The sequence below is a fragment of the Prunus persica genome, chromosome G7, assembly GCF_000346465.2.
Source record: "Prunus persica cultivar Lovell chromosome G7, Prunus_persica_NCBIv2, whole genome shotgun sequence".
NCBI lineage: Eukaryota > Viridiplantae > Streptophyta > Magnoliopsida > Rosales > Rosaceae > Prunus > Prunus persica.
Window position 1 is genome coordinate 8,932,108 of NC_034015.1, and position 13,457 is coordinate 8,945,564.

Sequence of the window (13,457 nt, forward strand, 5' to 3'; positions counted from 1 at the left end):
AAAAATTCCCTACGTCATAATCAACACATGGTAGCAGAGAGAGAAAGGAGAATAGGACAAAATAGTTGGTTATCCAACTAGAAATCCTACAGAGAAAGGATGACTAGTCATCATTTTATCAAATCAATTTAATGCAATGTGATGCAATGCACAATTTACCTTTGTTAATTTGCTTGAACCTCCATAGGATAGTTGTTAGTTAAGAACACCTGCAGAAGTTATTCTTAACCTAAACTTGAGCTTGATAAAAACAATACAAATCCTATTACAAAATTGTCAAGAAAAGCCAAAAGAAAAACCCAAAATGCATACATTAACAAACATATCAATAAGTTTATTATTGATGATAATAATATCAACACCTTATCAATTGGGGACAATTCTTTCTTTATTTAAGATCAAATGCTTGATACATAGCCAGACTATAATAATCGACACGTTACCGATTACATGTCGAGAGTCTTACCTTTATTAAAGATCAAACGTTTAATAGCCAGACTAATTATCGACACATTATCAATTACATGTCGAGAGTCCTATCTTTATTAAAGATCTTGTCCTTTCTATAGTTCATGTATATATGTATGCTCATCATGGGCAGAAAGTAATGAGGTAGTTAGGTCCACCACTGCACGTAAATAAACCTTTGTTGTCATCAAAAGCATAGCTGTAAGCGTCGGGGCATTGTTCATGGAATATCTGAGAGTAATTTGTCGGTGGGCATTTCTCTTTAGTTTCTTGAGGCGGAGTGCAACAGTACTGTGGCTCACCGAATTTAACACATGCGCTCAAGCAGGCAACCACGCTCCCATCGGACCCTATCTTTTGCAGCTCACTCGGACAAACTAGGTTCACGTTCGCCGCGCAACTACCCATCTTGCAGGTGCCAGTACCGCCTTGTGGAGTCACAGACATGGGCAAGTTGAAGCCATCAACAAGACTAACATCGTAGAAATCTTGTCCTCCGCCTGCTGCAATAGTGAATTCCGCTAAAGTTGCCGGCGGAATGCCAGTCTTACCGTTGCACATGAGCTGACCAGAGTCACAGTCTGCGGTTTCGCAGACGAACTTTCCTGAGGCGTCCGTGGAGCATCTAGTTCGGGCCCAGAAGCGGCCGCTCCATGGCACCGGAGTGTCTAGCTGGAAGCTAGCTTGGGATGCTAACTCGAACCCTGTGGTTGATAATTGAGGATTTCCAAAGGAGGCTGGCCAGACCGTGTAGGGGCAATTGTTTTTGAAAGACATTGTCGCTGCATGTGCACCTGCCATGCAAAGTAAAACACACTTAATTTGATGCAGTAATCACAAACCACACTTATTGTGAACAAATATTAAATTAAAATTAAAGAAAATAAGAAGCTTCGACTTTAAGAAAAGATCAATGAGTATTTCTATCGTTTGCCCAAAATGAAAAACTTAAAGAAAATAAGAAGCTTGTTTACCTCCGAATGAAAGGAGGGTTAAGCTGAGGCTGAGGACTGCTACTAGGGTCTTCATCATCGGAATGTCTTAGTTTTCTGTGCTTCGAATTTGATGAGCTTGGGCTTTATAGTTATATAGGCTTAGTGCGGGCCTAACTTTTTGTTCTTTTGCAGGACTATGGCTGCTGCGATGACAAGTGACAAGACAACTAGTCTTATGAACTTATCAAGTTGATTTTTCGCTGAGTTTGTTTTTGGCATAGATTTGTAGTTAACAAACGTAAATTTTTTATCTAGTTACATAATTTTTACTGTATATATAACATGTTTATCACGCAATATTTACATTTAATAGGATTCAGTTGATGGATTCTTTAAATATATAGTTGAGGGATTCATTGTGTGGCCCACTCATCATTAATTCAATGATATAAAACTTCAAAAGTGATCTCTAAAAAACTAAGTCATATAAATAACCATTTGAACATTTATCCTAATCATTTTTTAGACGAAAGCCTGTCCAAACTCCGCTCACGTCTGACTATGAGGGTAGAGTCTATAAAGGTCTTGGTTCCCAATTAAGTTCAGCCAAATACTATTTAAACCAAAAAAAAACTACTTAATCTTAATTAAGTGCCCTAACTCAGATCAAAAGAACTAAATAAATCACTTAAATGTCTTACGACGTACTGAAATAGACAACGACGTTATAATAAATTTATCACGACGGTACATATTAACGACGTGGTTAGTTAGTTAAGACGACGCAATAAATAAACCAACGACGTATTATTTTAGAATGACAAACCTCATATATACAGCAATGACTGTAGCTCCTATTTCCTCCATGCCTGCAAATTGTGTAATATCTTCAGGCAAGAGGAAGGTATCGCGCTCTAGACCAAAGACCTCCTTATCAATTGTAAAGTGCAGGGTCTTATCCTGAGGCACGAGTGTCGTTTCCACATAACGACAAAGGGTTTGTAAAGAAGATGGCGCCTCCATATTTGAATAATCAACAACTTTATTAACCTGTTTAAAGAAATAAAAAAAATGACGTGGTAATTCAATAAAAACGACGGTTTAAGGAATAAAACGTCGTCTGAAAACAATTTAAACGACGGTGAAAAAACCGTCGTGGTGAATTATTTATTACGTCTTAGAAAACAATTCCGCCGTCTAAGTTGTAAACAAACGACGGTTTAAAGAAAAATATCGACGTCTGGAATTTTGAAAAACAAATAAAAAAGGCAAAGTTATGTGAACATACTTGGTCGTCATCTTCTTTCTGCTTTTCATCTTGTTTTTCTTCTTTATTCTCTTCATCTATGACGTCGGGAATGATTAACTCCGTCGTCTAAAAACCACAAAGTTTTAAAAATAACGACGTTTAATGGCGTGTAAAACAAGTAAACTAAATACGACGTGGTATTGAAATACAAACGACGGTTTATTTTTAAAATCGTCGTGGTATGTATTTCAAACGACGGTTTTATTAATAATAACGACATCTAATGGTTTTTAAAAAAACAGAGAATTCAAAGTTCAGATATGTTACCTTTTCTTCCTGATGTTTCCCATTTTTGGCAGTATCATCCTCAAAATGCTGGGATCTCACATCACCTCCAGAGCAGCTTGCTTTGTCAGACATTGGATTTTTGGGACTTTGGCTAATTCTGGGTTTAAGCATGCTTGGATCAAAATTGGGAATCAATTGGGAAAGCTGACTCAGGAAATGCTCCCTTTCAGCCTCTACCAATTGTTTCGTTCTAGCCTCCATCCTTAAAGCCTCTTCCCTTGCCTTAGCCTCCATCTTTCTAGTCTCTTCTTGAAGGAGAACTCTTAAACTGTCCTTCAAACGGTCGTCAAAGCTCACTCTCTGTGGTTTGGGTAAATTGAAATATTGCTTTGGTGAGATCCCAGCACCTACTCCTCTGACTCTGCCTGGATGCTCGGGGCCCAAAGCCATGGTCAGCACATCATTGCTGCCAGAGACGGTGACTTTGCCTTCCGAGACTTGTTTTTGCAAATCATCCTGAAACAAAGATATATAAAAAAGTAAGAACAAAAACACACGACGGTTATTTATTTACAAACGACGTATTATATAATTTCACACGACGCAATAACATATAAATCGACGTTATTATAATTTATCACGACGGTAGCTATACCGACGTGGTTAGTTTTTTAAAACGACGAACTTAATAAACCACCGACGTCTTATGTAACAGAGGGATGATTCAATATTCAAACCTTTAACGACGTTGTTTAAAACATTTCGACGTAGTAATTTACTACAGACGACGCGAAATTGAACCACCGACATCTTATGCTATAATTACAGAAAACAGAGTTGTGATTCCTATTTAGACCTTTAACGACGTGTTTTAAAAAATGTCGACGTGGTAATATCATTCACACGACGCAAAATATAACATAAGACGTAATAAGAATTATTCACAGTTTAATAAAAATTTAAAACAGAGTGAGTAGGCTTACAATTAATTTTGCTTTCTCTGCCACCTTTGGATCAGGGATGTTACCATGTTTGTCCTGTCTAGCTCTCTTCCATAAGGTAGATCGATCAATTTCTACCCCAGGCATGGTTTCCTCTAATTGATCCTCCAAACCAGCATATCCTTTTCGAGACAATCGATGATTGTACTCGAGTTTCTCCCTAATCTGTGCATGTTGAGAATGCACAGACTCAAAATCTTTAGATAACCTTGAAGCTACAAAGGCATCCCATTGTGCTTTCTCTATGAATTTATATGTTTCAGGGGGTTGGCTTAATCTCTCCCTGTCATTGGTGTATGGAAGGATATAATGCCTCGTTAGTGTAGACTTGAAATCCTTCCATTGCTTGGCAGCAGAAGCTAAGACAGAGTTCTTGCCCCCTTGACCTACTACAAAAGCAATGTCAACTGCTTCCCAAATTTGCTCCTTTATATCCTTGGGGATTTGAGCCCATTTCAAGTCCACAAGTGGGACTCTGGAGCGTGCCAACACACCAATATAGGACTGCATCTCACTGTGTGCTTGGCCAATTCCTTTCCCCCTTTTATTGTACTCAACAATTGGCCTCAGTTTCTGAAGTTTTCTCTTCACAACACGAGGCATTGTGCTCATACCTCGACCAGCCTTTGAATCATCAGAGATTGTTGTCGCGCTGGTTGGTTCTGTATCAGCAGATGATGAAGCAAACTTCATCTTCTTCGAAGACTTCATTATCTTCGAAGACTTCTCTTGAGGAGGTACTTGCTCCTTACCTCCATTTTTGTTGGAGCCAGAATCCTTACTTTGGTCTTGGTGAGAAACCATTTTTACAGACAAAACTGCAAGTGAAAATATTTCAAGAAAAGATTAAGAACACAAACGACGGTTATTAATAAAAGACGACGTATGATATGATTTTAAACGACGCAATGAAATAATATCAGACGTAATAAATGTTTAAAACCAAGGTAATTAAACAACGACGAAATAATTAACTACAAACGACGTAATAATAAACTATAAACGACGGAATATTTATATAACGTCGTGGTATTGATGTTCACACGACGTCAGTAGTAATATACCGTCGTCTATATAAGGATTCAAAACCCTTCTTTCTTTCTCTGTGAATGTTTGATTGCAGATTTGATTTTTCTGAACCATGGTTTTTGTTTTCTAATTTGATAAAAAAAAGACTATAATTTTAAAAACAACTTTGTCAATTTTTAGACGACGCTAGAACGACTGACGAACCATCGTGGTCTACATATTTAACCACGTAAATAAGAAGCTACCGTCGTCTTATTTAGTTGAGGTAGTTGTCTTCAAAGTTGGAAACTTTCCCTCTTTGTCTGTATATTTTTTCGAACTTGGAAAGAAGTAAAATGATTTTGGCCAGAAAAAAGGTAAAAAGATTTTTCAAACAAAAAACGTATGAGCATGCAAAACAGCAACCAAAATAGTGAAAATGAAAGCTTACCTTTTGCGTGCAATGAAAGCAAGAGGAAGACGATCGATGTTTAAGTTCAGAGACGACGAAGAAGACGAGAGGAAGACGATGAGATACTCTGAAAGTGCTCTGACAAGGAAAAAAGTCTAAAAGTTTTCTCTGGGAGATTGAAATTTTTAATCGGGTTTGGAAACAGTGCATGTGTAAGTCAGGTACACGAAAAGTTGCTTACATATAAAACCATTTCAAAAAATAATACGGCGGTTACATATAACTACGACGTATAAATTACAAAATACGACAGTACGTTTAACTTCGGACGTGGTAAATAAGTACGACAGTAGTGTTGTAGGTACCGTCGTAGTAAACTCAAAAATTAAAGTACATAAGTAATAACTCGCGTCATGGTAGATCATTTAACACGTCGGTTTTATTAATGTACCGACGTGGATTTATGTAATATACGTCGGTAATAACGACGTTGATTTTGCAATTTAAACGGCGGTTTTTTTGTAAGGACCGCCGTTGGTTTTAAAAATTTATTCTATAAATTTGTCGCTTTCATTCATTTTCGGTTTACATTTAGGGTTCCAAGTTCTTCCTCTCTCAGAGACACTGTCTCTCACATCTCAAAGACAGTAATTTGGATGTCTTTCTCAAAGAGAAATTGAGCTTACTCGCATCAAATCTATGTCCACAAGAAGAAGCTTGTCAACTAGCCTTCTCACTTCCTTGATCAAGCCTGATAGGACATTTAGTGCTTCTGAATACTCCTTGCTTTCCATCAAAAGAGATGCAAGCCTGGCCTCCACTTGCTGTCGAAGGAAAGTTCGCTTCTCAGGGAAATCTGAAGATCAGATGTGCCTGATCCTCTGCTTGATTTTCTTGGCTAAGAAGATCCGTCAGATTTGTGATAGCCTCTTCCTTTATCCGTAGAGCTTCAGAAGAAGAAGATGGGTTTCAAGAATGCGATAAAGAATAGAAATGGCTTCATGAATGCGATAAAGCATAAGCAATCGAATCAGTGCTTTGAACTATACTCTGAACTATACAAGTCAATGCTTTGAACTATACAAGTCCTGCAGAAAGATAAAGGACCAAACTGTTAAAGAAACTGAAACTATTAAAGAAACCATAAACTAACACGACGCAATATTTGTTTTGCGACGTGGAATCTTTTCATTTAACGTCGTTAGGTTTAATATAACCGACGTGGATTTGAATTGTTAAAATTATGAATAGAAATTTTTTTCCCGTGACCTTTCAGTTTATTTTTCAATTACAGTGCGTTATAAATAGAGTTTTTTTTCCGAAGGAAATTTAAAATGAAGGAAATTAATGTTCTGGATTATGTAAAGTTTCTTTTTTGGATGACAGATTTCAATTCTTGTCATTAAGTAGATCTACCGACGTAGGATAAGAAAATAAAGGAAAAAATTGTTAACAAAAATTCTTATTAAGACGACGGTTTAAATTAAAGGTACGACGTATAAAATTAATAAATACGACGTTAAATTTTATAGTACGATTTAAAGATAATGTCGTAGAACTATACGAGAATGACGTCGATATATTTATATTTTCCGTCGTTGTACATTAATTTAATACGGCGACATTTTGTATTTTAAAGCCGTGGATTTGTTTGTAATTATACGGCGTCTTATACGAAAATTTCGTCGTGTTATTTTATGAGTAAAAACGGCGGCTTTTATTGAAATCGTCATCTTTACTTTCTACGTCGGTCGATTCATAACTTCTGCCGTTCTTTGTTGGCTTTGATTTTACACTGCGGAAAATCTGTTTCAAATAGACGTCGGTTTTTTAATTAGGTACGTCGTTGTTTTTGAACAGCCATTTGAATCTCCATTTTTAGTTGTCTAAGGTGGTACTACACGACGGTGTTTTTAGAACCGTCGTCTTTTTAAAAACCACGACGGTTTTCACTTAGACCGTCGTTGTTTTCTGGTCGTCTTTTTCACTTTTTGTAGTAGTGTCTTTCTCTTTACGAAGATGACCATATTAGTTCAACAAATGTAGATGACAATGAATTTTGTGGTGCGGGGTCAGACGATCGACAATATAATTGAAGGTATTGCAGCCAAATTAATTTAGCAAACGAGGACTTCCAAATTTCATCACGCTTGTTTGTGGAAAATTGACACTTATTAAAGATTACTTCAATGTCTTGGAGCCTACAAAGATAGAAGATCAAAAAGACTTGAATCTGCACCACTTACTTCAATGTCTTGGAGCCTACAAAGATAGAAGACCAAAAAGACTTGAATCTGCACCACTTGTGTTTGAGGAAGAAAAGTTCAATAAGATGGTTACATATTAGTAGATTGAGATTATTAGTAGATTGAGAATTTGAACACAGGATCTCGAGAACAAAAATAACTGCACTTAACCACAGATTGAGAATTTGAATACAAAAGTACAAAGGTAACTGCACTTAACGACTCAAATTATAAAGTGCTTGCAAAATTTATAAAGAAAAGTCATAAATAATTAAGACCCTTTCTAGGAAGCTGTAAATCTTTTGATAAATCATTTAGTAGAAAAGGTAGCGAGCATCTCCAAAATAGAAAAGTTGATAGAGGTCTAAAAATCCAATCAATAATTGGGTCTAGTCATCGAATTATTGTTTATTGATACAAGTCCCTTGACTAGTTTGCCACTTAGATTACATTCCATCTTTGACATGTTGATTCAAACTTTTGTATTTAACTGATTTGTATTTAAATTTTTTTTGTTCCTATTATATCCCTATTGTCTAAAATGAGTAAGATGAGAATTTATATGCCATTATTTTTATTTTTGTTCACGCTATGGTAGAGGTATAGTATATACTCTTGTAGATAAATTATCCTATGGTGTAGGTATATTGTCATATTGCCTATTGCATAGGTATATATTTATTTTTTCATACTTTAGATAATGAATAATAGTATTTTATGTACATTTTTTATAGATAACATACAATTTTATTTGTCTACTTTTGTATCTGACTTATAGGTAGTCTTCTAATTTATGTTCCTAACTTATAGGTAGCATTCTAATTTATGTTCTTGACTTATAGGTAACATGATTTATCACTAAGTTTTTTTCGTTGCTAATAAGAACACTATTTACCTGTATGTTAGATACATAATTTAATGTGGGTGCTTGCCTAATTGATTAGTATAATATGTGGGCCTTTACTTCAATTGATTAATTTGTATTTTACCCATATATTAGGTAAATATTATCAATGAAAGAATTCCAAATTTAAATTCTGAAATTTAATTACAAGTAAATAATTCATTAAAATTATATTTTCAATGTTTTCCTTATGTACCTCAAAGGGTAAAATCAACACAATAAAAAGAGTAATAAAAGTCAAAAGACCTACATCTAAAACCAAAAACGCATGGACTAAACCCAATGACAACTAATCGTTTTGGACTTAGATCTAAGAATCCCTCTCCAAAAAAAGGGTATCGTGGTCATAGAGATTGAGAATCCATGTCAAACTCTCCATCTCTATAAATCCCCACCCATAGAGATCATAAAACACAAACCAATAATCGCAAACCAAAATATTGCTACAAATGGCAATCCCAACGCTTTCAAGTCTCATGCTGCTTTCAACTCTTTTTGTAATATCCATTTCTTGGCAAGCTTCAGCTTATTCAGCTCCTGAGAAGTTTGTTCAATGTCTTCTAAACCATTCCCAGCCCTCTTACCCCATCGGTCCAGCAATTTACACTCCCAACAATGCTTCCTACTCCTCCGTTTTGAAATCTTACCTCCGAAACCTCCGATTCAACACATCTTCAACCCGAAAACCGTTCCTCATCGTCACTGCTTTGCATGAATCTCATGTGAAACTATCTGTCATTTGTGCTCAAGTCCATAACTTGCAGATGAAAATTAGAAGCGGAGGCCACGATTACGAGGGTGTATCGTACGTGGCTGAAGTTCCATTCTTCATCCTCGACATGTTCAATCTTCGATCCATCAACGTAGACATAAAATCTGAGACTGCATGGGTGCAGGCTGGGGCTACTCTTGGTGAAGTTTACTACAGAATCTCTGAGAAAAGCAAAATTCATGGCTTTTCAGCTAGTGTTGAGCCTACAGTTGGCGTTGGAGGCCACTTTAGTGGCGGTGGATATGGTAATATGATGAGAAAGTACGGCTTGACAGTTGACAACGTAGTTGATGCACAAATTGTGGATGTGCATGGAAGACTTCTCGATCGAAAAGCCATGGGAGAAGATCTTTTTTGGGCCATTACAGGAGGTGGCGGAGCTAGCTTTGGAGTTGTGATTGCGTACAAGATTAATCTTGTACGTGTTCCAGAAATAGTTACTGTTTTCAACGTAACGAGAACCTTGGAACAAAATGCAACAGAGATCGTGTACCGTTGGCAATATGTTGCGGACAAGCTTGATGATGACTTGTTCATCAGGCTAACCATGGTTATAGTAAATGGTAGTGGTGGAGATAACAATAAGACTCTGAGTGCTTCATTTATGAGCATGTTTCTTGGAGACTCTGAGAGGCTTCTCTCTGTGATGAATAAGAGCTTCCCTGAATTGGGACTTAAGCAATCTGATTGCAGGGAAATGAGCTGGGTTGAATCTACCGTTTTCTGGGCACCATTCCCATATGGGACATCTCCTGAACGTTTGCTTTCTAGAACACCTCAATTCCATAAACACTTCAAGAGGAAATCAGACTACGTCAAGAAACCGATTCCGAAAGCTGGCTTGAAGTGGATTTTTCAGAAGATGATAGAACTTGTTTCTCCAGCGTTGGCCTTTAACCCATATGGTGGAAGAATGGGTGAGATTTCGGCATCTGCAACTCCGTTTCCTCACAGAGCTGGGAATCTTTGGATGGTTCAGTATGCAACAGACTGGGACGAAGAAGGGAGTGAGGCATCTGAACACCATATTGATTTGACAAGGAAGCTCCACATGTTCATGACTCCTTTTGTTTCCAAGAATCCAAGGGAAGCCTATTTCAACTATAAAGATCTTGACATTGGGATCAACCATAATGCTAATGGCAAGGCAAGCTATTTGGAAGGAAGAGTTTATGGTATCAAGTACTTCAAGGATAATTTCGATCGGTTGGTGCATGTTAAGACCAAGGTCGATCCAAGTAATTTCTTTAGGAATGAACAAAGTATCCCAACTCTTCCGTACTAGGGAGGAAGTATAGCTATAGCTAGCTAGCATTGTGACCAAGGATTTGATTGATAGCTTGGGATTAAGTATGTACATCTTTGATTATATTTACCAAAGGAACTTATGTGTCTATATACTTAATAAAGAAATAAAAAGGAAGAAAATTAATTCCAAAACTATGTTACATGGTTCAAAGAAATTGCGTAGAAGATTGCAACTTGTAACAAGAGTTTGATTATAACTCTTTCCTAAATTGGTTTATAGGATTTGACCTTTTTTAATTAACTTTACAAAATTTGAATTATATGTTGCAATTAAACACATTCGGGAATTAGAACCAAGGGCGGAACTACACTATGGCTTAGGTTGGGCTCTAGCCTAGTGCAAAGTTTGGGGAAAAAAAAAAAAAATTAGTACTAATTTTCAAGCATTACACCACATTTTACAAAAATTAACCCAGCCCATCTAAGCAAAAATTAGCATATCATATCCAAGCAAATCTCCATTTAGCTATACCTCAGAGATTTCAAGTTTCAAGTTTGAGAAAATGAATAAAATTTTATTTAAATCTTTACCGGTATAAGAAATAATAGCCCATTCCTATAAAAGTTTTCTGTTATGCCATTGATTAGAACAACCAATTAGTTTGACTCTTGTGATCTTTCTCTTCTCAATATTGAAAGAAACATCTGGAGAAAAATTTAGTTTGGAACTAATTGGCTTCTCTATAACAACATCTGAAATCTTAAAACTTTTACATTATTTTACAAGTTAGAACTACTCGAGAGTTCACTAAAAGAGTAGCTCATTATTCATCCACAAGCTATGTAACTATACACTCTATAGATAAGCCAAAATCATCCTAAGCTCTGGATTTCAGGTTCAGTACCTGCAAAATCTGTTAGGGGGTGAGCGAAACCACAGCTCAATAGGAACATAAATCTTTTTACAGGAAATTAATATAATTAAATTAAGTGACATATAATCATATAGCCAAATATCACATTATTAATAATAATGCATGAATGTTCTTCATCTAATCCTGTTAATTCATATAACTGGACAAGTAGACCCACACGTCCCATACCATGCTTATACCACTTGGTCCCGGATGTCCATTTATATGAACTAACCCCCATCTCAATTATCCCATAAATCTCCTTTTGTTAGTCATCTTGTCTAACTCTCTGTTGCTAGTGCCGTATCACCCAATAAAAACCATGTGCACTGTGGGATCCCTGAGATCTGGTACTTGCCAAGAGTTAGACTCAACTACCCAAAAGATCATTTCCATTACCCTCTTTCTCCATCATTATTTTGTCAACCCAACAATTCTAGCCAATTTCCATGATATGATATAATTATGCCATTCACAACAATGTAACCATTTAAAACATCACCAATGTATATATAATTATGCAAACATTGTTCAAATAGTTAAAAGTACGTAAACATCCAATACAAGGAACGTCAACCAAACTGTAATACCATGCATAATATAATGCTCACGAAATTTAATTAAATCAATCTCTATAAAAGGCCCCCAAGAAACCCCCTACCTTGACACCAAAGCTTTTACTAGAATTGTAAAACAACTCCCTAATTTCCACCACATCCTCACTCAAATTCTCTATAAAACAAAAATGTTCTTGAAAAGGAATACAAATAAACTTCAGATAATATTTCCCTAATGTTGTAGTTGATGGTGGGCCATATAGGTTTTTTTCTTCCTCAAAAACCTTTTGCCAGAGACAGCAGATAATTTCACCCAAAAAAAAGTCCGCAGATAAAGAAAAGAAGATAGCACTTTGAGAAAAAACCAAAAGGCATCAACTTCTTGTGGTTTATCATTAGTTTTTGTTCAAGTTACTGGTTGTGGTTCCACCCCTGTGGAGGACAGTAAATTACTGTCAGAAATCAATTCTTGAGTTTACTGAGCAAACAACATTACAATGGATGAGAGAGAAATCACAGGGGAGAGTATAAAGTCAAGAAATTTGGAATCGAAAAAAAGGATGTATCAAATCTTTTTCATCTTGGATGTGGAGAGAGAGAGAGAGAGAGAGAGAACCAAACCACTCAGAGACAAATGAAGAAAATCGTCAGAGGTAAGTTTTTATGGGTTAGTGATGAATTTAGATGTATTTAATATATAATATTAACAAAATGTTGGATTAAGTACAAATTGAGTTCACCGTAATTAAACACACACTAATTCGGTGAAATACATGCAAAAGAACGACCACCACACCCAAGAAGGACGATTGTCTCACTAGTTTCAAAAGAAGGAAGTTACAAACTAGAAACATGAATAGGAAAATGTTTGTACCCAATTTTCGTAAACGGGCCAAAATTGGTATCAAGTTTTAAAAAATATATTTCAAAACAAAGCTAGGCCCATTAGCATTTGTTTTTTTTCCTTCTTCTGAAAAGCCATCTTCTTCCCAACTAGGCCTCTTTGAATAAATCAATAAAAAGGCCCAAGTCAGGAAAGTCAGACTTCTATCTCACACTACAAGTTAAAAGATTGGTAAGCGTGTTTTCTAAGCCCACGTGGGAGGCCGAAGGAGATTATCGCATTTAATGACTGTTTTCTAAGCCCACAAGTCGTACTGAAGCCCCCAAAACCAGAGAAGGTGAAGATTGCCAGCCGGGTTTTCAAGTACAAAGAAGTCAAATCAAGAAAGATCCACAAAGGAAACCGACAGTTCTTGCCAGAAATCCTCCATCATTCCCTCTATGAACTAGTTAAGATCGACGAACTAGCAGCTGACCTGAATCACAAGCCAAAGGTCTTGTCGTAATTTCCGTCATTACAAGTTCCTCCACCTCTATAAATAATAAGAGTCTGCCTCAGAAAAATAGGACTTTCTCTCCAAAACCAGACGCAACGTCTCAAAGAACACTCGA

General features: G+C 36.4%; 2 protein-coding genes across 2 annotated transcripts; one reads left to right on the plus strand and one right to left on the minus strand.

Moving 5' to 3' along the window:
* On the minus strand, nt 351-1,557 carry LOC18769272 (thaumatin-like protein 2). The gene is made up of 2 exons (XM_007202434.2): nt 1,443-1,557; nt 351-1,262 (listed from the first exon to the last, which is right to left on the minus strand). Exons 1-2 carry the CDS (start codon nt 1,498-1,500, stop codon nt 592-594), a joined length of 729 nt encoding a protein of 242 aa, XP_007202496.1. The 5' UTR covers nt 1,501-1,557; the 3' UTR covers nt 351-591.
* Nucleotides 8,714-11,136, plus strand: LOC18769811 (berberine bridge enzyme-like 8). The gene has a single exon (XM_007203205.2). The coding sequence runs from the start codon at nt 8,961-8,963 to the stop codon at nt 10,566-10,568; it is 1,608 nt and encodes a 535-aa protein (XP_007203267.1). The 5' UTR covers nt 8,714-8,960; the 3' UTR covers nt 10,569-11,136.